Genomic DNA, 27278 nt, shown 5'->3' with positions numbered 1-27278 from the left:
GAACGGTGCTTTCACTGCCTTGACAACTTCATCGATGGCGAGTGAAAACACGGCTGGCCCGCACGGGTCACCTTGTTGGAGTCCAGTGGCAGAGGTGATGATGGCTGTCCCGTAGAACAGAGGCGTAGGTTCTCTGTATGCCTGCCATAGAAGGTGGTACATAGTTGGTGCGTGCTCTCGAACTTGACGAAGAAAAAGGTCCCTTCGAACGCTGTTAAAGGCGTTACGCATGTCTAGCTTGATGATGGCACAATCCTCTTTAAGACTGTCATTGAAAAGGCGCGTTGAATGCACCGCAGCCTCACATCCACCTGTGGTTCCGTAGCCGAGCTGTGCTGGTCGCAGGTAAGCGCCCAACTCGGCACCGAGTGGTTTCAGAGCCAGTTTGGTAGCCAATCGTCGGTAAGTGTTTCCGACAGCGATCGGTCTTACACCGCCATCTGGTTTGCGCAGAGCTGTTAGCGCTCCTCCGAAGAAGGCAGAGCGTGCGAATGTTGCAACGCCGCCTGTGAGGACCAGGTTCATGAAGGCCGTGAGAGCAGCAATGAGTCGGGTGCCGGCCTCTCCGGCGGCCCGACTTGTCATATCTTTGAGGTGAGCAGGACGCAGGCCGTCTAGACCTGCGCTGGACCCGTTGTCAAATGAGGCGATGGATGCTTCAACCTCGGCCTTGGTGACCTGGTAGGGCTGTGTTGCGATGGCTTTAGAGAGCTTGCGCGATTTGTTCGGTGGGCGTCATGTTCGGTGGAAGCTGAATCTATGTAACTGCTCAGCTGTCGTCTTATTCTGGAGGTGAGTGATGGGCTGCTGGGGAGGTCTTCTTGATGCTCAGGCGAATGAAGCGCAAGATATGGAAACAGAAGCAGTCGCTCCCAAGCCGTGTTTGTGTTCTGTTTAACCACGGCTTCAAGAAGAGAGGTGCATGCTTCGGCTGCGGTTATCCTGGCACCTTTAGGAATTCGTCTAATGACTCGGCGAGTCTGTCTGAGTTGGGCTAGATGGAGAGCCAGTTCGTTGCTATCTGGTGACTGGTCAGCTGTTGGGGTGACTGAGGTGGTATGACACTTCGCCTCGCTAGCAGGTGTCGTCCCACTGATCCCGGTACACCTCGGGCACCACCAACACGACAGTGCGTCGGCCTCCCTCCGTTTCAGGCGCGCACACGTCAGGTGCCAGGCCTGGCCACAGGAACTGCATAGGATGTGCGGCTTTCTCCTGTTAGCAATACTGCAGAGTTGGCATGTTACGTCTTGAGACTGCTCAGTTGTATCATCGAGCGTGCCGTCCATGTCGGTTAAAAAAAAAGTCTTGTGGGCACACCAACTATTTTGACTGCATTGTGAAACACAACAGATTCTGGCTTAACCCGGCAGGCGGTGGGCCTACCAGCCACCTTCCGCGCGGTGGGGGGGGCACTTTTTTGCCCCCCCCCGTATCTCCGAAACTACTGGACGGATCCGGAAAATTCAAACGGCGTTCGATAGCCCTGTCAAATTTGTCGAGGGAAACCAAATTTCATTGACCTCGGGGTCACCGATGACGTCACAGGTCAGGTCAAAGATAAAATGTTTCACCGTTCACGGGGCTTCTAGGGAAAGCGCTATAACACCGAGTAAAACGCATTTTGTCGAAAATCAGCGATAAGGCGTCAGTTGTCTAGTACATATGTTGCTATTAGAGGTCACTGGTCATACCAGGTCAGGTCACAGGTCAGGTCACCAAAGGTCACCAAGGGTCACCACATTAGCCCAACTTTACTAAGGTTATGCGATGCATGTTTTATGGCCAGTTTTTCATTTCCAACTCAATGGTGTTGGTTATAAGACCATCAGGTACGGTTTAGGTCACTTTCTGGTGGAGGTCAGGTCAAGGTCAGGTCAAAAAAGGTCAAATTTCAAAGTTGATATTTTTGCAAAAAATGGGTATCGATTCGATGCAGCTCGTCACGGGGAGTCTAATGGTGGTCTTTGTTTTGCGCTACGAGGTCTAGAATTGCTAAAAATTGAGTTTGAAAATTTGACGTCATCAATTTTAAACAGTTTTTTCGCTATAACTTGGCCAAAAAAAGAGGTATCGATCTCAAATTTGGTATGTAGATAGAAGGCGGTATGGGCTATCACATATATTCCGGTTTTTTTCGAAATTCAAAAAACTTTTTGGATTTTTAGGCTATTATATTCAAAAAAACTATTTTTTTGATTTTTGGGGGTCAAAATAAAAAAAAATCGAAAAACCGAAATAGCAGTTTTGTAGCCCTCTTGATTCCACACCTTTTATGTCTGAAACATTTTTCTGTATCTCTAAAGCTGTAGGCCTGACAGCTCTTCCCGCGAAACCTTTTTTTGGGTCAAAAATGGCAAAAATGACGTCACTCTGACGTCATTAGCGGCCAACCTATCATAGCCTTTGGAAAAATTTTTGGTCACCATGTGCGCTAGCTGCTCCCGGGAGGGTACTGAAAGTTTGGTGACGATCGGCGCAGCGGTTCTCGAGATATATCGAAAAAACTAAAGGGGGGGCAAAAAAATGCCCCCCCCCCCACCGCCTGGAAGGTTAATGTAAAGGAAGAATGTGTTCCTTTGATCATAGTTATTTTAGTCATTCTTCCTTTTTTCTTATGGTGGTACGTCCCGAGAAGAATTCCCTTACCTAATGTTTTCTTCATAAATGGAGTTTAGCAGCAGCAATAAAAAATACTTCAACTGAGAGAGTTTGGCTCAAAACGTCACGTTTTATGAGAGAAAAAAGTGATGGCAGATTTTGCAGTTTATGTCCGGCACGGAGACAAAATAGACGCAAAATATGTTTTCCTGAAAAACGTACCTTAGAATAGAAGTGCACTTATCTTGAAAACACTTCACTTGCCTTGCATGAAAACATGCTCTAAATGATCAGCGAAGATTACTCGATGTAAAGTGCCAAGAGGTAATGCGATACAATGACAAAAAATGATTTCTGGACGATCGAAACGGGAGCCTCCGGTGAGTCAACCGTTCGGCTCTGCGCAGGCGCAGAGAAATTGACATTAGTTTTTATAGTTTTATTTTTTAGTTTTCTGTTGAGGCTGGTGACTAGGTTACGCTGGGACCGCCACTTGGCCCAATCTCTCTCTGTTCTTGTGTATTGAGCCCGCTTAAAAAGTCGGTCACGCTTACGCATTTCGCGTCTCAGCTCCGCCGAGACCCAGGGTTTGTTGTTACGGATTTTGATTGTTTTCGTTTGTATATGTGATTTAGCAATATGGATGATGGTCGATGTCAGTATCTCGACTGAATCATCGATGTTTTCGTCCGTAATAGCTTTCCAATCGATATTTGCAAGTGCTGTAATAAATTAATCGGTGTTCGTTTTTGCATAGTCCCAGACAGTGATTGTTGGGTGCTGATCTTCAAGCGTTGTCTGAATAGCAAGGGTGATGATCAGAGGCAGATGGTCTATATTGGAGAAGGCCGGCGCGGCAGCTGATTCTTTTACTAGATAGGGTTGATCTACAAAGGCTAAATCTCTGATGTTATGAGTGTTGTTTTGCACGCGCGTTGCAGAATGAATAATTTGCGTTAGATTTAGTGCGTCAGCTGTGGTTTTCAGTTTCGTCTCGAATGAGGTAATAGGGGAGTGGTTTGGCGCATTGGGAGGCAGCCAGCAGTTACCCGCGTTTAACCCGCGCCCCACTGGGGTCTGTGTATAACACGCCCTACTGGGGGGGGGGGGGCTATTCATAGCCCCCCCCCTCCTAACTCCGAAACTACTGGGCCGATCGTCAAAATTCAAACGGCGTCTGATAGCCCCGGAAAAACTGTGGAGCGAAACCTAATTTCATTGACCTCGAGGTCACCGATGACGTCACAGGTCAGGTCAAAGTAAAAATTATTAGCATTTTGGCTTGTTCACATTTTGGGCTCTGGCCGCCGTCTTACAAGTCAGATCATGCTCATTTTTGGTTTCCACACTCGTGAACAGATGCTCTAGATACCTTGAGGGTACCAAACTTGTACTTTGATTTTCAGGTCAGGGTCAGGTCATCACAGGTCACGGAAATATTATATCATGCGTCGGTCACGTGACACATGTTTTATGGTCAATTTAGGCCATAGATTTCGAATTTGATGTCGTCTGTGTCATTTGAGGTCATTTTGAGTCGAAGTTAGCTTAGGTCAGGTCACTTTCAGGTCAAAAAAGGTCAAATTTTGAAGTTAAAATTTTTCAACAAAAGGTGTCTATTGGATGCAGTTTGATCTCAGGAACACGATGGTGCCATTTATATTGGTGTACGATGTCAAATACGTACTGAAAAATTGATTTGAAAAATTAATAATTGTGAATTTTTTGCAATAATGCGTATAACTTAGCCATTTTTGAAGATATTTAGCTACAACTTGCTAGAGTTAGTTATAATCATGCGTTCTGTCACATATATTCCGGTTTTTTCGAAAAGTCAAAAACTTTTTGAAAAAATATAAAAATATAAATTTTGAATATTATTATATAAAATTTTCAAAATTTTCAAAATTTTGAAAATCCGAGATAGCAGTTTGATAGCACGATCAATTCTGAGTCCTTTCATGCAAAGAAATTGGATCTAGCTTAAAAACTGAGCTCTTGGGAGCGATTGCCGTGGTTCAATGTTTTGCGTCGAATTCGGACGAACATGACGTCACTCTGACGTCATTTCCGGCCGACCTATGGTAGCTACGAAGTTCAAATTTTGACACAAGGTGTCAAATTGATGCAGCCAAAGGTACTGAAAGTTTGGCGTTGATCCGTCAAGCGGTTTGGAAGTTATTGCGGAAAAACGGGAGGGGGCTATAAATAGCCCCCCCAGTGGGGCGCGGGTTAAGTCACCAGCGAAAGCTATGAGGTCTGGACAAAATTTTTGAGCTTCTAAAACACTGTCGGATAGATAATCTACTAGTCCCTTTAATCTCTTTAATCCCTTTAATCCCTTTCCTTATAATAAGATAATATGATATAACAAGATATAATAAGATAATCCCTTTAAAGGGACCCTCCCACCTTAACATTAAATTTGAGTTGAGATAGCCAAAAGGGGGTCCCTGGCTCACAATTACCGGTTTCGGCACTCACAACATCGAGAAATGCCTTAAATCGGAAATATTGAATTTCAAAATTGCAGCATTTTGATTCAGAGGGGCTAATGCATAGGAATACCCCTCTGAATGTGTGACGTCAGCGCAGATATCTAACGATTTTTAAATGTTTGACTAAAACGTTTTGTAGCACGCGGTGGTATATGCTGCTTTGCGCGCAACAAGTGCCACACTTTCAGCTGCCAAACTATTGCTTCCAAATAAAGTCGCTAGGAACAGCAGAGATCCAAAAAAGTAAACAAAAGTAAAAGTCTTATATCTTGAACACCGGTGAACATTTTTTGGTGAAATTTGGTAGATATTCGTTTTCGCTCTTTCTGAACCGAGCGACATCACTTTCATGCCAATTCATAGGTAAACTTTTTTGAAGGTGGGAGGGTCCCTTTAAAACCTCTTGGCACGTGGCACGTGCGATTCCATTTTCCCGGTGTTAACCCGCGAGTTGCTGGGGGGGGGGGGCGTTAAACGCCCCCACTTTTTTTCGCCGGGCCATAGCATAAAAACGGCGCGCCGCAGATTTTGGGTACCTGTAGGGAATTGATTGAAGTCTATTGTGACAAAATTTCAAAAAAAAATCGGTCCGAAATTTTTGAGATATCGAGGTTTTAGTGACGTCATGATTTCTGAGTTTTCGACCAAAAAACGGCATATGTTCAAAACATCATATAAAATCACAGAATAGACATACAGACATGCCGTAAACGGCATTAGACTGCCAATACCATGAACAATCAAATGGCTATCTTCGATTATTGATTATCGTTTCGCATTTGCCAAAATCTTGATCTGAATCTTGGCAATTTCCCGTGACTACTTCACGACCATGATACATACATTTCTTAAATTGAACTTTTTGAGCCAAACACGTACACATATGATAAAATGAATGTCACCATCGTGTTCTACGCCCCAAATTACCCATAAAACATGTGTCACAGGCTGCGAATATCAGTTTTGATTTTCGGGGATGTGTGCCTACCCCGGTTGACCTGACCTTGACCTGACCTATGCTTGACTGACCACTACATGGGCTGACACTCTTGTAGGCCTTATATGATGGATTGTGCACCGTTTTGACAGAGTTTATGACGAGAGGCGCTCATTGCGAAGTCTTGAATTCCATGCTACTGAAAGCCGGATTTCAGGTGTTTGACCTGACTTTGACCCGACCTGTGACCTCAAAATTCAACTTTAAAGTACTCATCTGAAGCGTCTCGTCGCGTTCTTTCGTTTGCCGCCTCGTGCGTTTCGCTGCGCCTATTGGTTCTCGAGTTATCGGCTGGGGGCGTTTAACGCCCCCCCCCCCAGCAAACGGTGGGTGGCGAAATACCCCAGCAACTGCCGGGTTAAGTCAAAAGTTAAGTTAAGTGGGCTGGCTGTGGACTGGCGGACCGCTCCTCACGGCGCCGGGACTGGCTGTGGGCTGGCTGTGGGCTGGCTGTGGACTGGCTGTGGACTGGCGGACCGCTCCTCACGGCGCCGGGACTGGCTGTGGGCTGGCTGTGGGCTGGCTGTGGGCTGGCGGACCGCTCCTCACGGCGCCGGGACTGGCTGTGGGCTGGCTGTGGACAGGCTGTGGGCTGTCTGTGGACAGGCTGTGGGCTGGCTGTGAACTGGCTGTGGGCTGGCTGTGGGCTGGCTGTGGGCTGGCTGTGGGCTGGCGGACCGCTCCTCACGGCGCCGGGACTGGCTGTGGGCTGGCTGTGGGCTGGCTGTGGGCTGGCTGTGGGCTGGCTGTGGACTGGCTGTGGGCTAGCGGACCGCTCCTCACGGCGCCGGGACTGGCTGTGGGCTGGCTGTGGGCTGGCTGTGGACTGGCTGTGGGCTAGCGGACCGCTCCTCACGGCGCCGGGACTGGCTGTGGGCTGGCTGTGGGCTGGCTGTGGACTGGCTGTGGGCTGGCGGACCGCTCCTCACGGCGCCGGGACTGGCTGTGGGCTGGCTGTGGGCTGGCTGTGGACTGGCTGTGGACTGGCGGACCGCTCCTCACGGCGCCGGGACTGGCTGTGGGCTGGCTGTGGGCTGGCTGTGGGCTGGCGGACCGCTCCTCACGGCGCCGGGACTGGCTGTGGGCTGGCTGTGGACAGGCTGTGGGCTGTCTGTGGACAGGCTGTGGGCTGGCTGTGAACTGGCTGTGGGCTGGCTGTGGGCTGGCTGTGGGCTGGCTGTGGGCTGGCGGACCGCTCCTCACGGCGCCGGGACTGGCTGTGGGCTGGCTGTGGGCTGGCTGTGGGCTGGCTGTGGGCTGGCTGTGGACTGGCTGTGGGCTGGCGGACCGCTCCTCACGGCGCCGGGACTGGCAGTGGGCTGGCGGACCGCTGGCGGCGCCGGCGCCGTGACGTCACCGCCGGCGTCGGCTCGGGGTCGGTGGCCCTTTGCACCGCCGCGCCGGCCCGTGCAGAGTAGACGGCCACGCCAGTGCAGAGGTGCGCCGGTGGCCAGTGCGACTTTGCTGGTGGATCAGAGGTGGGCTCGGACCACTCTGAGAGTAGTGCGAGTTTCCTTTCCAGTGTGTGGCACGGCTCACTCCGCTGGAGTGGCACGAACATCGGACGACTTTGTTGGTTATACTAGTGATTATGAGTGAGACAAGACAACTTTTTAGCTCTGCCAAAAGAGCGCGAGTGGAAACGCTATGAGCCGCTCAATGCCAACATATGGCGGAGATTTGGCTTTAATTGTATGGCGGCAGCGGTGACGAAATCTACCGGTGGACCGTGATCTGGCGGCTCAAGACCTTGTGCATTTGTTGCTACCGGTGGACCGTGATCTGGCGGCTCAAGACCTTGTGCATTTGTTGCTAGTGGATATGTGAAGGGAAAATGACGATGCGATCTATTTCGTCCTGGCTTCCGTTGACGCTGATCGCCGTCATCCTTACGATAATTGGATTGTGGACATTGTTGGCTCACTTTTCCCAAGGCAATGGCCTTTACAACGCTAAGAAAGCCTGGCCGTCGTCGGCCGGGCGGCGCGCCCCCGGTCTCGCTGGCAACTGCAGCGCCGTGTTTGAGCAGGGCTCCGCCTGGGTGCGCTGGCGGAACGGCGCGGCCAACATTGAGCCCGGCTGGCCCGTCTGCGTCATACAGCGGTTCGACCGGCAGCTCACCGAGCAGTGCATGCAGCGCCGCCTGCGCGCCCGCGGCCGGCCCTTCCAGGCCGTGCTGATGGGCGACTCGCGGGTTCGCGAGCTGTTCTCGTACGCGGCGCCGCGCCTGGGGGCCGTGCACGAGGTGGTGCGCGGCGCCGACAACTGCTGGCAGCGGCTGAACCGCACCTACGCGGCCGGCGAGCGGCGCCACGGCCGCGACCACTGGTGCAGCTTCGCGCGCCGCGGACGGCTGGCCAACGTCACCTACCTGGTACGACACCATCTGGACCAGCACTACCTGGAGAGCGTACAGACGCTGGTCAGCCAGTGCCGGCGCGGCCTCTGTCCCGACCTGGTGCTGCTCAACGGCGGCCTGCACGAGATGTGGCGTCACTACGGCCGGCAGTGGGCGGTGGGCGTGCGCGCGCTGGCCGAGCAGGCGGCGCGGCTGGCTCCGCTGCTGAGCTGGCTGGCGCGCCGCGGCGTCACCGTCCTCTGGCCGCTGATCGATCCTCCGATGGAGGACGCCGGCGGCGGGCTGGTGCGCATGACGCCGGAGCTGGGCTGGCTGATGAACGCCGCGCTGGTGGCAGAGCTGGGCCGGCTGCCCGGCCTGCGCCTCTGGTCGTCGCACATCGGAGTGGCGCTGTGGTATCACAACCTGTGCCGAGCGCTGCAGTTCCCAGCGGCCGCCGGCTTCCGCTGCGCTGATCCGCTCCATCCGGGCAACGCCGCCATCGAGAACTACCTGGATATTCTCATGAACTACGTGTGCGACAGCTACGTGTCCATGCCAGAGAGCCAGTGCTGCGGCATACGGCCAGGCCAAGCAGCGCACTAGAACCCTTTGAAGAGCTGGTGAGGACGGTGTGCTAATGTCACCCGATTTTGAAAAATAGTCGCTGGCGATAAACAGCTGTCCAGTACTGTTGCTGCCGTTGGGGCATGGCGCTATCGTATCAGGCGGTGCCGCAGCGATGCCATGCCTTGGGATTTGTCCCAAGAACTTGGGATTTGGACATCAACGTTGGGATCTTGCAATTTGCACTGTATATCTTGGGATCTGGCAGAAACTGATTTCAATTTGTCTTCTCATGCTTTCGAATGCTTTTTCCTCAGACGATAATAAATTTGAGATGGATTTGCCTCGCGGACGGTTAAGAGAATTCAAATATATTGAAGTAGCTATATTCGGACGAAGCTTGCGGTGTTTTTAGCAGGCATCATGTTCTCGAGATCGCAGGATCATTTTTGTACCATTACTTATTATGGGTATAGTAGCAGCTCTCAGTCGCCGTTTGGCGACTGGCGCCCATTTGTTCAATTTCCAACTACCGATCAACGGGTATGGCTGGTTTGGCGACATGATGTTGGGTGGCTATGAAAAGCTATAACAAACATGCCTAAAAAAATGTTTCAATGAGCGACTCCCGCACAAAGCGTTTCATATTACGGGTTTGCTCTTTGGGGCTTATCCGTTGACCCAAACCGAAGTAAGGGCAATTTGTCTTTGACCTCGGAAAAGTGTGTGGTCACCTGACCTCTGCTTGACTAAAAAAAAATAATTAAAGCGTATCCTTGCGACCCTCACAAGTCACAACACTGCTGACTTGTCACTACTGTACAGTCCAGGGGACGAGTTAGGTGCTCGTTTAGACCTCCTCGCCATCGTCGGCTTGAAAATTAATGGGCCCCATCGGACACTGATTTACACGCAGTTTCGCAGCATAGGATTCACGATTTCGGGACTCATAAGCTTTTGAGAACAGAGCTCTGTTCGGTCCCTGTTTTTATCAGTGTGCTCTCGGCTTTCCCATATAAGGAACTTAGGTATTGCTGGCGCTTCTTGGCCTCTCATTGGTCTAACGAATAGACCACTTGAATTCGACCAATGACGAGCCAAGAAGTAGCAGCATTCTCGCAGCCTGCTGATAAAAAACTGCGATCGAACAGAGCCCTTGTTTTGGAGCCCATATTTCAGAACTGTCAGTGGTAGAAAACACTTAAAAAGAGCCAGATCTCACCTGACCTTAGCATTTCCAAAGTCCAAGTGTCATGTTAAAGACAAAATTTGAAATGAAAATAAAAAATGCCACAGACTTCGTTTCCAAGAAATTCTAACATATTCCGACTGTGTTTTGGGTCCTTGACCTGCCATTGACGGCCTACGAATGACATGACCATTATACAGTTCAGTGGACATTAGGGTGTGTCACTAATCGCAATGCAAGGTGCTCCATCGATTTTATTGTGCTCCACTCATGTGGAAAGGGCGTGGCATTGTTAATTTCCCGCAAATTTTAACCCCCAGGCGGCGCCGAGCGAGAGAAGTTTGCCCTATCTCACAACATAGGCGACCCTAGCGCCCCTGGCGGCTGTTTGCGAAACTAACAGGCCGTTGACTGTATGGGCTTATCCCTGCTCTCTGTAAGCGCGTCTAGGGACAAATAATAGTATGGGCAGATTGTAGAGAGTGCAAGCTAATGACGAATACCTATAATGAACACAATATATTGTCACAGGGGCCCAGGAACATTTTTCAAGTTGGGGTGCAAGCCCAAAATACCTGACATGACGCATATGAAATAGTAGCGTAGTCAGGGGGTCCCAGGAGGCACGTGCCATCTAGTCCCCCCCCCCCCTATCGCATTCAGAGGACACCTCGGGTCGGAGGGGCTCTGACGGTCGTCAAGTTAGATGTAAGTGAATCCTAATCTATAATCTAAGATTCGGAATCAGGTGAGCCCCTACGATTTGGACCAAACTTGGTCAGTGGATAGTACGTAACGTCTTGATTACGATGCACCCAAAATCTAAGCTCGGCCCGCCATATTTACGAAGTTACGGATGTTTGAATTTCAAGGTCATTCGGGAGAGCCCCTGCGATTTACGTCAAAATTTGTGTACGGACACTCTAGATGCTCCTCATTACGAATATCACAAAATTTAAGCTCGGCCCGCCATATTTACGAATTTACGGGGGTTTGATTTTCAAGGTCATTTGGGTGAGCCCCTGCGATTTCCGTCAAAATTGGTATACGGATATATTAGATCCTCCTCATTACAAATATCATAAAAGTTAAGCTCGGCCCGCCATATTTTTCAAGTTACGGAGTCACAAAGTTACGGAATTTCAAGGTCATTCGGAGAGCCCCTCCGATTTTCGTCAAAATTTGTATGCGGACACATTACATGCTCCTCATTACGAATATCGTAAAAGCTAAGCTCGGCCCGCACTATTTCAAAAGTTACTGACGTTTGAAACTCACTGAAATTCAAACATCTCTAACTTTTGAAATAGTGCGGGCCGAGCTTAGCTTTTACGATATTCGTAATGAGGAGCATGTAATGTGTCCGCATACAAATTTTGACGAAAATCGGAGGGGCTCTCCGAATAACCTTGAAATTCCGTAACTTTGTGACTCCGTAACTTGAAAAATATGGCGGGCCGAGCTTGAATTTTATGATATTTGTAATGAGGAGTATCTAACATGTCCGTATACCAATTTTGACGGAAATCGCAGGGGCTCACCCAAATGACCTTGAAATTCAAACCCCCGTAACTTCGTAAATATGGCGGGCCGAGCTTAAATTTTGTGATATTCGTAATGAGGAGCATCTAGACACAAATTTTCCGTACACAAATTTTGACGGAAATCGCAGGGGCTCTCCCGAATGACCTTGAAATTCAAACATCCGTAACTTCGTAAATATGGCGGGCCGAGCTTAGATTTTGGGTGCATCGTAATCAGGACGTTACGTACTATCCACTGACCAAGTTTGGTCCAAATCGTAGGGGCTCACCTGATTCCGAATCTTAGATTATAGATTAGGATTCACTTACATCTAACTTGACGACCGTGGGGCTCTGTGGCACCAGTTTACCGCTCAGGGTCTATGCTGGCCATATTTCGATTCAGAAAGAATAGGGCTCGTAACAGCACCCCGTGAGTCCAAAGAAGCCTCACTAAATTGTCCATGAGGGTTACACGCCGGCTTCTGAAGGCTACTGGCGGCCTCTGAGGGCCCTTTACCGGCCTCTTATGGCCGCTAGCGTGCCTCTGAGAGTCCTTGTCAGCCCAAGAGGGGCCATATCTAGGGCTTTACGCCAACCTGTAATCAGTAATGGCCTCACACCAATGTCTCTGACGGCCCCATTACGACGACTGTGAGACTGAGGGCCCTCACTGGTGCTTCTGAGAGCCCACCCGGTCATAAAGACCCCTGCGGTACCAACTGACCTCTGAGGGTCCACGCTGACTATATTTCAGCTGAGAAAGACCTCACAGGTCTCGTAAGAGCACCTCATGAGCCCCTAAGTAGCCACACTAAGATCTCAGTCAGGGTCTACGCCGGCTTCTGAGGATCCCATAACGGAGACCGTGAGGGCCCTCAGCAGGGCCTCTGAGGGTTCACAACCAGCACCTCTGAGAGACCCACACCAGTGGTTCTAAGGGCCCATAAGGACACCACTGAGGGTCCCCCAAGCCAGTGCCACACCATTTATGCAACCCTATATTGGTGGCTCTGAGGTACCCACACCTGCGCCTGTGAGGGTTCGGCAAAAGCATATCTGACGGCCACCTACCTGCAACTCTGAGGGCCCTACACCAGAGACTGAGGGCCGCACTGGCGTCTCAGAGTACCTTGTCGGTATCTAAGGACCCCACAGGGCTTCTGAAAATGCCGCCGGCCTCTGTGGGCCCCTTGCCGGTCTGAGGTCCCCCTCCCCGGTCGTTGAGGGCCCCCTGCCGACTTTTAAAGGGTTCGCACCAGCAGCTCTAAGGGCCACACACCCACATGTAACGGACCCACACCAGTGTCTCTGAGGGTCCACAACGGCGTCTGTATTCTGTGAGGACCCTCACCGGCGCTTATGAGGGATTCACACTAGCACCTCTGAGGGGCCACACGGGCGTCTGTGAGGACCCCACACCAGTGCCTCTAAAGGCCCCTAATTGGAGGCTCTGAAGGCCCTGCATCGGTGATACTGAGGGTCCTACCAAAGGCACAACATAAGCCATAAGTCTCCTTCTGAGTCCCACACGCCGCCCTCCCACCATAGGCGGCGGAACGGGGAGGGCACCGGGGCACCGTGCCCCCTCTGATTTGGGCATTTTAACATTAACCCTATGGGCGTTGCATGGAAAGACTGGGACCAAAAGTCGGCAGTGTCCCCCCCCCCCCTCCACTTAATTGAAGGTGTTCTGCCGCTACTGCCTCCCACCGGAGCGAGTAAACCTGTATCAATCAACGACTTTACCACCGTTGTACGTCATAATGTTCTCATCACGCCAAATCAAATACCATCCGGAACCAAAATGGTCCAGTATATAAAATCTGACCTACCAAAGTTATGATCAAGTTCAGATAAAATCAAAGTGGGATGACAATAGCAGGTGTTCTTAAATCGATGCCGAATCAGCAGAAACCATTCACATGCAAGAGAAATACCTTGTGCTGATGTTTATATAAAAACAGACATGTAGGTCCATAAAAGGGAGCAGAGATCCTTCATCGTTGCATCAATGTTGAGGGGGCGGCGCCCACTCGGCTCTCAAGTTGGGGGGGGGGGGGGGGGGGTAAGCGCCCCCACACGTATCCCGTCAGACCAGGACGGGGATCTGGGGTAGTACTATGCAATATACATTAACACAGAACTATTTCGTGCTTTAAGATGCATAACATCACATTTTTACCAACATTCTGAGTGCCAGACAAGCCAACAGCAAGGCGTCATTTCGGTAAAATGCATTTAATGATGATCGTAAGCTCACAAAGCATAGCGAGCGTGTTAGTTCAAAACATTGCCGCTAGGGGCGCTGAGGTCGCTAATGCTGAGAGATAGGCCAAAGTGTCGGCGGTCGGCGCCGCATGGGTGTTAATATTTGGGGGAAATAAAAAATGTCACACGGTTTCTACGTGTCTGGGGCACGATAAAATCAGTGGAGCACTATGTTTTGCGAAAAAAGTGCCCAAAATGACACAACCTAATATATATATATATATATATATATATATATATATATATATATATATATATATATATATATCAATCAATCAATCAATCAATCACATGTATTTGAACATCCAGACGCATGTATGAATTAGTACAAAAGCACTTACGTGCTTAAGTCGAGGTACATCATTCACACTGGTCCATGATAATTGACAACAAACACCCCACATCACACATCACTTTCCTACCTTTAACAAATCATATTTCTTTACAGTATCTCATATTTAAGACTCAAAGCGCTTGGTTTCCCTGATATACTTTTGTACCGAAGCAGCCACAGCCACACACAGGCTACTGTTTTTTCCAGGACCATGAAGTATAATAGTTAATTTATCTTTTGAGTTAAGCGTATGGTAATTATTTATTAAATGTCTTAACGATGCTTCAAGCTCTTCCCTTTTTTGTGCGTACTGCGGACAAGACAAGAAATAATGGTGTACTGATTCTGTGAGGGAATTGCATTTACAATATGGTGAATCTACCAAGATGAATTTATTTGAAACAAATGAGAGTTATATATATATATATATATATATATATATATATATATATATATATATATATATATATATATATATATTGTATATATAGCGAGCTATATATATATATATATATAGCGATGCATGTATGTATGTATATATATATATATAGCGAGCTATATATATAGCTCGCTACATACATATATATATGTATGTATATATATATAGCGATGTATGTATGTATGTATATATATATATATATAGCGAGCTATATATATATATATATATATAGCTCGCTACATACATATATATGTATATATATATATATATATATATATATATATATATATATATATATATATATATATATATATATATATATATATATATATATATATATATATGCATGTTTGTGTAAAAATGACAGCATAACGGGCGTTTGTTTGCTTTTTTTTTGCCAAGTTCTCTAAACATCGTACGATCTTCTTGCCATCTGTTTCAAATTCATGTAAAATTGTGCCTATATTGCCGGGTAACGTTTCGTTAATATCACCATTAACATCTTCAGACATACAAAACAGACACAATATCACCAAATATAACATTCGTCTCGTCTCGAAAATCGCAAGGAATGAGTTTCCTATAGACACGGATCTAATTCAATTTGATGTAGCACTTTAAAGTACAAACGCACATGATCATTGCAATGGCACCTCTCGCGATTACATTTTCAGCGCAAATATATGGACACTCTACGTACATATTCATTATTTACTGTATGCCTGGCCTATTCAAATACATTAGCCTGAGGGGTGTGGTAATAACTGGTGTAAGCAAAGTGACCACGGTCAAAAACGAATTACCAAGTCAACATTTTGGGATGTCCTCGTTCAAAAAACAGCTAAGAGCTTCGGTCTAGACAATTATTTTATCGTTGGCATACAGTAAAATACATACCAAACTCGGCCGGTGATAAATTTTCAAGACCTCAGTCCTTACTGATTTTTGAACTCGGCCTTCGGCCTCGTTCAAAAATTCAGTAAGGACCTCGGTCTTGAAAATTTATTTACACCGGCCTCGTTCAGTATTATATAACACCGACACACATTTCGTATAACACAAACATTCAGTTACAATCATCGGTTCAGTTACATTCAGTTACAATCATCAGACAAGCCACACATGTTTCAATGACAGTTTCGCATGCATTCGGCCTACACATAATCAACTAGCACACAAGTCTAAAACCTAAGTGCTATCTATCTGGGCGCCAAGGGTCTTCCGTCGTATAAGGACAGAGTACCCGTCATGTTCATTTGCCGGTTGATAGCTGGGTCTCTATCCCTGATGAAGACGGCTTCAAGAATCGCAAGCTTATGTTTTTTGGGACATCTAGCTATGATGCTGGTATTGTTAACCATCATGCTGCGAGTGAGTTTGCTGCCGTGTTCTAATCGGACGTGTTTTTCGGGGGCACCATTTTGAAGGTGCATAGTGACGCGTCGTGACAAGGTCGTAGTGGTGTGGCCAATATAATATGTAATCGCGAGAGGTGCCATTGCAATGATCATGTGCGTTTGTACTTTAAAGTGCTACATCAAATTGAATTAGATCCGTGTCTATAGGAAACTCATTCCTTGCGATTTTCGAGACGAGACGAATGTTATATTTGGTGATATTGTGTCTGTTTTGTATGTCTGAAGATGTTAATGGTGATATTAACGAAACGTTACCCGGCAATATAAGCACAATTTTACATGAATTTGAAACAGATGGCAAGAAGATCGTACGAAGTTTAGAGAACTTGGCAAAAAAGCAAACAAACGCCCGTTATGCTGTCATTTTTACACAAACATGCATCAATGAGAACCTGCTGCCCAAATTTACATATATATATATATATATATATATATATATATATATATGTTACGGGCAAAGTGCGAAGTTGGGCAATTCGCGAATTGCCTAGGCCATTCGCGAACTGCCGGCAATTCGCGAATGGCCTAGGCAAAGTCCGGTTTTTCACTTGGCCTAGGCAATTCGCGAATGGACTGACTTTGTGCTCACAGGCAAAGTGCGTAATTGGGCATTTCGCGAATTGCCCAGGCAAAGTGAGTAACTATATCACAAAAGTTTTCTACCGTGCTAAAATGAGTATATTCATTAACATTAGGACATTTGCTTATGGCTAAGTCTATCTGAGGCGGCCAGAAACTTGCTGTTCTGTAATTTTAGGGAATTTTCAAATAAATCTGATAGTACTAAGGTTCTCCTTCCGAACTCGTTGCCATTTATAGTGGGAGGGGGCTGGTGTGTAGTACTTACCATCGTCCCTCTTGTATCCTAATTTAAATAGGTGTGCAGACGTGCGAAAATGATTGTCCTTTGTGGGGCGCGCGGGGTGGCAAATAAATGCGATCGAAGATACATTTTTATGACTCATTTGAATTTTATTGGATCAAAAGTTTAATCATATGAGGTATCTGTATAACGCGAAAGTGTTTAGGTTAAGAGAGGTTGTGTACGCAGTTATCAAGTTCCGTAGCACGTGGTCTTTAAACTATTCGATAATTTCCGTCAAAAACAAAACCATGCCAAATCACAAACAACAGTCTGACTTTCTTACTATTTATTATTGCAGTGAGCGCCTTTATGGCAGCGACTGATACAAGTAACGCCCGCCTTGATGCACTTGCATCGGCCTTTACATACACCCCTCCTGCACTTGCAGGAAAACATCCCCTGACCCTTCCCCCCTGAGACCAGGCGAGCACATTCTCTAAGTGTGATCGAGATGTCGGGGACGTCGGAGGAGGAGATGAAGTGCCCGGCACACGGTTGTACTGCTTCTGGGCCGTAGACGCCGGACAGCTTCCCCTTCGTCGTGCCAATTATATACTGTGACTCGCCGACACACTGCGAACACGGTCATCTATGTCAACGAGCGATACAAAGTTTTTACAGCATCAGCAATTAATTTACTGCAGATAATATTGATATGATTTATAATTATTGCGACCAGTGCCAGACACCTACAGTTTCGATCTGTGTTAAAAACGTTTTGTTGTTGACATCAAATCTAATTGAACCGACAATGTCCTTTCAGCGCCTTATACACTTGAAATCATGATGAAAAATAACTAAGCAACTATTTTTACAGATATTAAATCGTTTCAACATTGAGAACAATATTCATATTGATTGAAAATCATATTATATACTTAATTCACAGTAAAAAGTTATCGAAATAAAAAATTGAAAATATAGCAATAGAAAGCGTGGCGAGAAAGAGCAACCAATAGTACAAGCAGCTGCAAAAAGAAAATTACTCCAGACTCACCTCCAATATCACTCCGATAACATTTTTCTGTTGCGTCCTCGCCCTGTCCACGTCGGGAATGCCAATGCGTACATTTTGACCCACAGATAGAATCTTCTTCGCCTTCCTCGTCCGAGCCAGCATGAGATTCGCCTGTTTTTTCTGAGATGCCGAGGCGATCTCCCGCTCTTCAAGTGCCCTCTTAGCACGAGAACACAGATCGCAAAAGCCGTCAGATGCAGGTGCCGGCCCATAACAGTGAGTGCAGCGCCTGCTTCTTAGTGTTCGCTTAACAGGCTGTGCAGCTACCGGTGACTGCTGCATGCCCTTGTTGCTGCCGGCTACCGCCACTGTGGGACCGCTCCTCCCTGGAGTGCAGCTAGCTGGCTCCTCGTCGCTGCTGCTGCTGCCGGCTACCGCCACTGTGGGACCGCTCCTCCCTGGAGTGCAGCTAGCTGGCTCCTCGTCGCTGCTGCTGCTGCCGGCTACCGCCACTGTGGGACCGCTCCTCCCTGGAGTGCAGCTAGCTGGCTCCTCGTCGCTGCTGCTGCTGCCGGCTACCGCCACTGTGGGACCGCTCCTCCCTGGAGTGCAGCTAGCTGGCTCCTCGTCGCTGCTGCTGCTGCCGGCTACCGCCACTGTGGGACCGCTCCTCCCTGGAGTGCAGCTAGCTGGCTCCTCGTCGCTGCTGCTGCTGCCGGCTACCGCCACTGTGGGACCGCTCCTCCCTGGAGTGCAGCTAGCTGGCTCCTCGTCGCTGCTGCTGCTGCCGGCTACCGCCACTGTGGGACCGCTCCTCCCTGGAGTGCAGCTAGCTGGCTCCTCGTCGCTGCTGCTGCTGCTGCTGCTGCTGCTGCATACTACAGCACGACCGCTCCTTCTCCTCCCTGCATGGGCGCGGCCAGCCGGCTGCCAGTCGCTGCTGCTGCTGCTGCCCGATTGACTGTCCAGTCCTGCATCTGTGGCCGTCTGGCGACTTCCATCAGCCACCAGTCCCAGCATATCCGCCAGCTCCTGCTCAGTCCTCAACAGTCTGGCGGGCGCTCCTCTGAGCTGCGTGTCCCTCAGGCCCATGTGGGGCTCAACACCGAACATCGCTTTGTAGGGAGCAGTTCCAATCCCGTCGTTCTTCTGAAACAGTCAGAACATATTCAAGATATTAACAACAGAATGCTCACACAAAAATACGAGACTGTGCAGTTAAGCGTAACCAGCTAATACTTTACACTTCTCCCGCTTTGACTTAAATTACAGCTAATGATTGGAAATATTTTTTTTTCTTCAAAACATATGTTTTAAACGAATGAGGAAAATTTCAAATGATATTTTTTGTAACTAATACAGATGAAGGCTATATACCTGCGTGTTTATCATCCACTGAACAAAGCGTAGTCCCTCGGGCCAATTACTTTTCGGGTTATCGGCAAGCCAGCACCGAAGCTTTTCCTGAACCAGCCGATTCGCCCTTTCGACAGATCCCTGGAAACATTAAATGTGTCAATTTACCACATGCCGAGATATCCCTTTAACATTAGCACGTGATTTTGGGAAAAGCTTCCGGACCGCTCACGGCTAATGTTTAAGGTATTTGGGAAAAGGTTCTTGACCACGGTCATTTTGATTTTCCCAGACAATTTTTAAGAGAATATTCAAGATGAAAGTAGCAATTAACGGCATGTAGTAACTATCTTCCCACCCTTTGGGCTGGGAAAATGCTTAATTTATTCACCTCGAATTTTTTGCTACAGACCTCGTGCCTGCCGGCACTCGGTACTTCCGCAAAAAAACCTTGGTAAATAAAATGCATTTTCCCAGCCCCGGGCGGAAATAAATATTACTATATCCGTACATGAGAAAGTCAAGCATGCACATGGCGGCGAATATTACATGGTACAGTTTGCATTGACCTCTTTTAACTCTCGATTTATTTATTCATGTTCTTTCCACTTCTATTTATTTGCGCAGGCATTGATATTGAATAGTCACTTTTTGAGCAATCAAATAAGGGCGCTTGATAGCCTATTTGCGCTTTAGCGTCCGTCCATAAACCCCAGCACAAACATGCACACGATCAATTCAATATGAATATCTATTTTAAAGACTTCAAAAATCCATGTAGGAACAACAAGCTAATTCTATACCAAATCTAAATTCGTATATTGGTGAATAGCCAATCTGGCTTATACCTATCAATCGCTCACCTGGGACTGCGAATGGCGAGGTCGTCCACGAACGAGCTGGAGCGATGGCCACATGGCTGTGCACTGCTTTATTACTTTGTTGCGAAACTCGCGTCCGTTGTCGCTCTGAAACACATTTAGGTTTTCTGTTTTAACGAATTTTTAACGCAATCTTAGCCTTTATCTGAACTACTTTCATGTTTTTATTGCGATGTTTCACACAGTGGTTGTGCAGTTACCTTCATGAATCACGAGCGAATCATTGTAAAAGTGACTTAGAACAGTTCAAATTACCCTAATCTTGACCTTAGGTGAAAAGGTCATCAAAGGTAATCCTAGGTCAGTGACCTCAGATGACCTCGGATGACCACGGATGACCTTGACACATGGCGGGTCAACTATAGTGTATTCATAGGCGCTGAGCTCGAATCTGACATCCATTCACCTCTAAGCAATCATCCTGACGCTCAAACTCGCAAAAAAAAACAGCTAATTGAAGCGACTAAATTGACCTAGAAGATGCTCCTAACAAGCGTGACCTTGCGTGACCTTGACCTTGAGTCAACTGTATGCGATGTCTAGACATCCATAAACACCAATAAACTCTCATAGAATGCATACTCATGCGCTGGGAAGCAAGAACGCGCACCATCGTGCGACAGATCGCAAAACCTGCCGATTTCGTCCAAACATGACCTGACATATGACGTCATGACTTGATGACCTGACATGACATCGACTTGAAATTTCCACAGTACGTGTCAGATTGATCAACGCGAGGGTACTGTAAGTTTCGCGGCGATCCGCCGCGTTTTACGCGAGTTATTCGCGAAAAACCATGGGGGGGGGGGGGTCATCCGACCCCCCTACAAGTGCGAGGGTTAATCTGAAACTATGTATGTCTCTGGTTTTCTTCTAATCAAGTCAGTTATATCAACTCCAGCATCTGCTATAATGCGCAAAAGAACGACCAGTGCATGTTCGCTCATATCCAAGTAATTTTCTAAAGACTGAAGCGGCCAACCCCACCCTAATATCTTGGAGAGCCGTACATATTTTACGAATAAGCGCTTGCTGGCTGCTGCTGCTGATGAGATGGAATATATTAAAACAACCGGTAATACATGATAGTATAGTACAGATGCAGACCATAGACAAAATGTAGGGTCTTAATGATGAAATTCCCTTAACATTCAATGAGGGTGAGATAAACTGTTTTTGCACTTAAAAACAGAGAAAAAATAAAAACAGAGAACGTTCATGATTGCTTTCACCTATATATCGGTAAAAAAATACAATATGACAAAGCTACTTTACCTGCAAGATGTTTGGAGCCCCAAACAGGCAGAATATGTCGATGAGATGAAATACCACCTCTTCCGCCCTTTTTGATTTTAAGGGCCGCAAAACGACAAACTTGGTTAGGTGGTCTTGATATGTTAAAATGTATCTGAATCCCTTTGAGCTTTCACTCGTCCAGTCTATTAGATCAACCTGGGCTCTGGAGTTCATGTCGTTGCTGAGAATAGGCTTAGTCACTACCTTCTGGCCAGGCCTAGGCTTTTTCTGCTCGCACGTTTGGCAAGTTGAGAGGAATGCCCAGACGACTTTTCTGCTGACGCTTGCATAGTGCTTTTGAACTTCCATAAGCGTCTTGTCTCTTCCGCAATGCCCAGCCAAAGAATGGAGTTCATTAATCACATCAAACAAATCTGATTCCCGCACGATTTCTTTTGCACTTTTCTTATCTACAACCTTTTCAATTGATCCGAACTTGACTAGCCTGTACTTCTGCCAGATGCGATAGCGTTTCGCGGTGCCCGACGGTTTTGCGCCTTTGCTGATTCCCTGCAGTTCTTCCTTTATAATCTCGTACTTTTCATCGGTAATCAAAGCAGAGTTTGAAGATATTTTGGTTTCGTGAACCAGTTTATAGAACTGTTCTTTTTGAGACATCTTTGCAGAAACGACGAACGGTCTACCTGCGAAAGATAGAGATGTATGCAAGATTACAATAACAAATTGACTTTATGAATTTAAAAAATATTGATAAATATTATATAATATACAAAGAATGATAATTACGAGCGAGCGCGAAGTGCGAGCGAGTCCTTTGTGGTTTAGTGGAAAAATGTAAGTATTAGCAGCCCGACCCGGCCAAACGACGCTAATTGACAGCTTATAACTTTGCAACCACATGTCTGATTGACAAGTGGCTTTCATTGATGGGGAGCTACATCCCTTTGCCACGAATGGAGCATACCCCGAACCATGTGGGTACCAAATTTAGCACGTGGCACGTGCAGAGTGAGGGGTGTCGAAAAAAATACAATGCTACAGCCTTGGAACGTCTGCGCCGATAGTGTTGAAATTTGGCATGCTACTAGGTACTCATAGGCCTAACCCTCCACAAGAGTGAGAAGGGAGATTGTGCCGCGCGCGCGCACGTGCGCACTCCACCTTCGATTTTCAATAACTGCAGCGTCTGTCATGGGCGTAGAAACGGCTAGAACATTGTGGGCGCATAGGTGCAGATTGCAGGAGTCTAGCCATAGCTGGTTGAGCGGGGGGGGGGGGGTAGGAAGCGGCAATTGGATGTGATATACCGACTTTACCATTTTTAACCCGCACCCTATTTTCCCCTGAATATCAATAAGAAACAAACAAACAAACGAAAACGGTGAGCTTCACGCCGCTTTTTTTTTACAAAAAAAGCGGCAAAAATCGGTGACCAGATGACCTAAGGACAGGTCAATTTTGCATCCTCTCTTGTAGGTCAATGGAAGAAAATTAAAAGGTGTCTCTTTTGAACGAACGTCATTCTCAATAATTTCAAACACCAAATTATACCTAAGTTAGCACGACACACAACAGAACCGAAAAATGGCACGTGTGACACCTCTTTTAGCAGCTGAGGTCATCTTTGGTGGGGAATTGTATCTAACTTTTTCGTAAATAACTTTTGGGAGAGGCATGATAGAGTAAAGTTTAAAACACCTTAGTTTTGTTCGGCTAGACGATATACAGATCGGCTGATATGCAACACGATCTTTAACCCGCGCCCCGCTGGGGGTCCTGGATTTCCACGCCCTGCTGGGGGAGTGTTTGAACACCCCCCCCCCCCTTCTAACTCGGCTCCTGGGCCACGTAGCGATACCGGAAAGGCGGCGTTCGAAGAGCGTCAAAAATAAGGAAGAAATCACTTCGGTCACTTTTTTGTTCAGGTCAGAGGTCAGGTCACCAGAGGTCATTAACACGTCCCCTGGAGAGGGTCTGAGAATTACGCGCCCTCGAGGGGGGGCATATTCTGCCCCCCTGCTATCTCGGCTCCCAGAAATGCTAGAAACACGAAACTTGGGGGGTGGGTAGGCCCGCATAAGAACTCTTTGTGGTGCAAATTTGGTGATCCTAGGTCAACATCTTCAAGGTCAAATGACGTCATCAATGCAAAATTTTCGCACTTTTTGGTCAAACGTGCAGCGCTTTGCTTTAGCCGGTCTCGCGCCCAAACTAAGACAGATAGCTTTGATCTGCAAAAAAGGTAAGATGCGCAATGAATTGGGCTATCTGAAGTAAGTCGTCAGATTTGACCTCAGGTCAACCGTTTAGGCGCTAGAGGTCAAAGTTCACATCAACGGAAGCGTCTTGTCACGAGTTTTCGTTTGCCGCCTCGCCCTTGTCGCTGCGGCTATTGGTTCTCGAGTTGTCGACTGGGGACGTTTACCCCCCCCCCCCAGCAAGTGGCGGGTGACGAAATATCCCAGCTGCTGCCGAGTGTGGAAATCCTGGACCTCCAACGGGGCGTTGGTTAAAATAACGGGCTAAAACCATCTGGAGTGGGTCATCATAAGGTATGTGTTATATCACATGTGCTATGGCTTCCTCCACCTGAGCGGATATATGTGTAAGCTTTGAAGACCATCTTGCAGAGGGCAAAATATCCTATGTAGTTTCGTGGTACTCATGGGATTATTGGGAGTTAGTGTTGACGCGAAAAGGGGCTTTTGTTCCAGATTATTGTGGGTGCAGAATACATTGCCTGCACCCACTGCCAAATTATTGTGGGTGCAGCTGCACCCACTGCACCCATGGTTCCTACGCTTTTGGCGTCTGTAACTCGGTAACGGCTTGACCGATCGGGCTCAAATTTGGTATGTGGTTAGAAACCCACCGTCTCAGTGACTTCCAATTGTCACGAAAGAGGTGCCTCACCACTAATGCGCACGTGGGGAATATAAATTTTGCCATATGGTTTGCATGTTAAATTCACCTCGCTCGTTCCTCGCCATCCATGACGTCTTACTGGTATAAGTATGAACACAATTACAATATAAAGGAGTAACTTCATTTAAAAATAACCTACAATATAAATGAGTAATATGAGTAACCCCTACAGGCAGAGGGTTAAACAACCCTGCACGAACACATCCACACAGACAGTCGTTGGACCACTTACCTGACCTCTGCACACAGCGACCAGCGACCCTCCTGCGATCCAGCACAAAACAGAGTGAGCGGCCAGCCGACAAATCCGACCGAGGTCGGGTCAGGTGGTGCCACTTGTAGAGATGCAACTTTTTCTCCAAAGCTATTACCGGCACCAAAACCGGCACCGTAGACGTGAAGAAATGTTCATTTCAGCAGCGCTATTACGAATTTTCGTTTCAAAAATGTTCTATCACCACCAGGCAATTCGCGAATTGCCTAGGCCATTCGCGAATTGCCGGCAATGTGCAAAATGCCTAGGCCATTCGCGAATTGCCGGCAGTTCGCGAATGGCCTAGGCAATTCGCGAATTGCCCAACTTCGCACTTTGCCCGTAACATATATATATATATATATATATATATATATATATATATATATATATATATATATATATATATATATATATATATATAGCTCGCTATTTTTCTTCAGAATTATACAGGTCATTTTCGATCAGGTCATCGCTGAGGTCACTGGACTGGAGGTCACCAAAAGTAAAATGATGACGAATTTTGGCTCCCGATTTTGACAACTTCACAAATTGGTTCATAACTCGGGAACCAAAGAAGCTACAACGCCGCGGAAAAGCGAATTCGATAGCTCTTTCCAAAATCTTTCAGGTTCTCAGATTTGAGCTAAGGCCAACTATAGGGTTAAGCCTCCAAAGGGCAAAAACTGAACAATCGCGTGCTTCGAAAATCGTCTTTTCTTTTAAAACTTTTGATACCAACCTTTTATTACGTTGATTTTACCGGCACTGCGTTTCTCTCGTCTTGTTGACCTAACAAGGTCAACTTAATAAATTTGACCTCAGGTCAAACTCGCAGAAAATGCCATATTGCATGTCAGTCGATTCGTTACATTGAGAATAAGATTAACATCAGTAACGGCGGAACACCTTTAATTAAGGGGGCATTGCCGACTTTTGGTCCCATTCTTTCCATGCAAAGCCCATAGGGCTAATGTTAAAATGCCAAAATCAAAGGGGGCACGGTGCCCCGGTGCCCTCCCCGTTCCGCCGCCTGTGATTATGATGTTTTTAGCGCTCTGGCCACGTTCCATCTAAAATCAATGTACAAAAATAAACTGTTGGAGACGTTACATGACCTGAAATGACCTCAGCAGCACACGATAGATCCCGATGTTTGAGTGTTTTTGTTTCAAAAGCAGAGCATTTCGAGTTCCTCATACTGACTGAAAAGACGTCGCAAAGTTGACCTGACCCTAGGTCACCGATATCAAAATTAAAGATATTCAAGATGTTGGTTGGTACTGATTCTCTCATGCAATAGCTGGAGTTTCAAACTTTTACGTCATGGTGAGCTGACCTGACCTTAGGTGACATGGGGTTACATTTTTTTCACAAATGATGCGAATCGATGCATTATACATAAGCTATACGAAGTTTCGTGTCGTTTTATTTATGCAAGCACAAAATTGTCAGGTGTGGCCAAAAAGGCCCCCCCCCCACCTGGGGGAACGTTAAAGCAGTGATGTATTATTCGGTGCATTCCACGATGCATCGATCGGTGTACTTGATAATGCATTATGTATTGCTGCGTGTGTACGATTTAGCTCTGTTCAGTGTTCAGGGTGATCTGTGATAGGAAAACTACCGATATATCTCCACGCGCATGACTGAAAGAGCTGGCATGATCCACAATATTGCGTGTCTGTTTTTGTTTGGCATTTTATAAATACTGAGTCAGCTGTGATCGTTTGATGAGACACTGGGACAGCCGGCATGTATGATCAGCGAACGGCAGGCGGCGGGGCGGTGGTCTGGTGGCTGCTGCATGGGACTGCCACCAGCAGATTTAGAGCTGCGATACGCGGACGTTATGTTCACAATACCTTTGCAAAATAATATCGAATAGATATCATGTCCTCGAAAATGTTCTTCGATCAATATGATGTTACCTGCTGGCTTATTCCATGGGGGCCAAAACCGATCATTTTATGCATGCCTTTTCTGGGTCTCGTTCATATACTATTTGTTCTCCTCTAAATGCGTGTGGGTAGCAATTTTATTCAAGGGACGATTGAAAGTGCCTCCGATTGGTTTTCAGTGTAGGTGGGATATGGCCGTTGAATGTGAGGCAGTCGATAAGGAACGTCGAGGTAACGGTTATTGGGTAGGTATGTGAAAGGCAGCAGTAGAAAACAACGAAGGGGGGCGTTTGGTGTGAGGTTTCAAATGCTCTTTGCATAAGAAAAGTTCATTTGATTACATATATGACACCGTCCTTTTTATCGCGATACGTGAGCAACGCATGAGACGTTCACTGTTCAGACTTGTAGCGTTAGAGAATGGGCCGACAGGCTGAGAAGGGCTATTTCCGCGAAAGGATATTCTGGAATTTGAATTGAAAGGCATTTAGTTTTAAAAGCATCCGTACGTGCTTCCTAACATGATACTGACTCATTTAAAAATTCGCCTTTTCCCCATTGCGATAACATAAGAAACCGAGACTGCGGTGTCCCTGGGCCCTGACAAGCCTGAGGTGCCCCTGACAGGTCCGTGGTGCCCTTGACAGGCCCAAGGTGCCCCTGCGATGCCGGTGGTGCCCCTGGAAGGCCTTTGGTGCCCCTGG

At 47.2% G+C, this 27278-nt stretch overlaps 1 protein-coding gene and 1 long non-coding RNA gene across 2 annotated transcripts; one reads left to right on the top strand and one right to left on the bottom strand.

Moving 5' to 3' along the window:
* The first annotated feature begins 2762 nt into the window (after positions 1–2762).
* On the top strand, positions 2763–18959 carry LOC122374232 (mRNA decay activator protein ZFP36L3-like). The gene is made up of 3 exons (XM_043352888.1): positions 2763–2981; positions 18124–18274; positions 18313–18959. Exons 2-3 carry the CDS (start codon positions 18253–18255, stop codon positions 18957–18959), a joined length of 669 nt encoding a protein of 222 aa, XP_043208823.1. The 5' UTR covers positions 2763–2981; positions 18124–18252.
* LOC122374306 lies at positions 17312–18664 on the bottom strand. The gene is made up of 2 exons (XR_006255196.1): positions 18038–18664; positions 17312–17613 (listed from the first exon to the last, which is right to left on the bottom strand). It is a non-coding gene; the product is annotated as an uncharacterized LOC122374306 (long non-coding RNA).
* Positions 18960–27278: the final 8319 nt, after the last annotated feature.

This window comes from Amphibalanus amphitrite, unplaced genomic scaffold, assembly GCF_019059575.1.
Source record: "Amphibalanus amphitrite isolate SeventyFive unplaced genomic scaffold, NRLGWU_Aamphi_draft 000004F_arrow, whole genome shotgun sequence".
In the NCBI taxonomy this organism is placed as follows: Eukaryota; Metazoa; Arthropoda; class Thecostraca; order Balanomorpha; family Balanidae; genus Amphibalanus; species Amphibalanus amphitrite.
The sequence above is the reverse complement of the archived record's forward strand: the minus strand, read 5'-3'. Positions and strand labels throughout refer to the sequence as shown.

What these genes read in the sequence shown, in the direction of transcription:
- LOC122374232 (XM_043352888.1), top strand. Translation starts at nt 18,253, where the DNA reads ATGCAGGTGCCGGCCCATAACA. An exon ending in GCAGGTGCCGGCCCATAACA is followed by an intron (nt 18,275 to 18,312) that starts GTGAGTGCAGCG and finishes TTCGCTTAACAG; the next exon opens with GCTGTGCAGCTACCGGTGAC.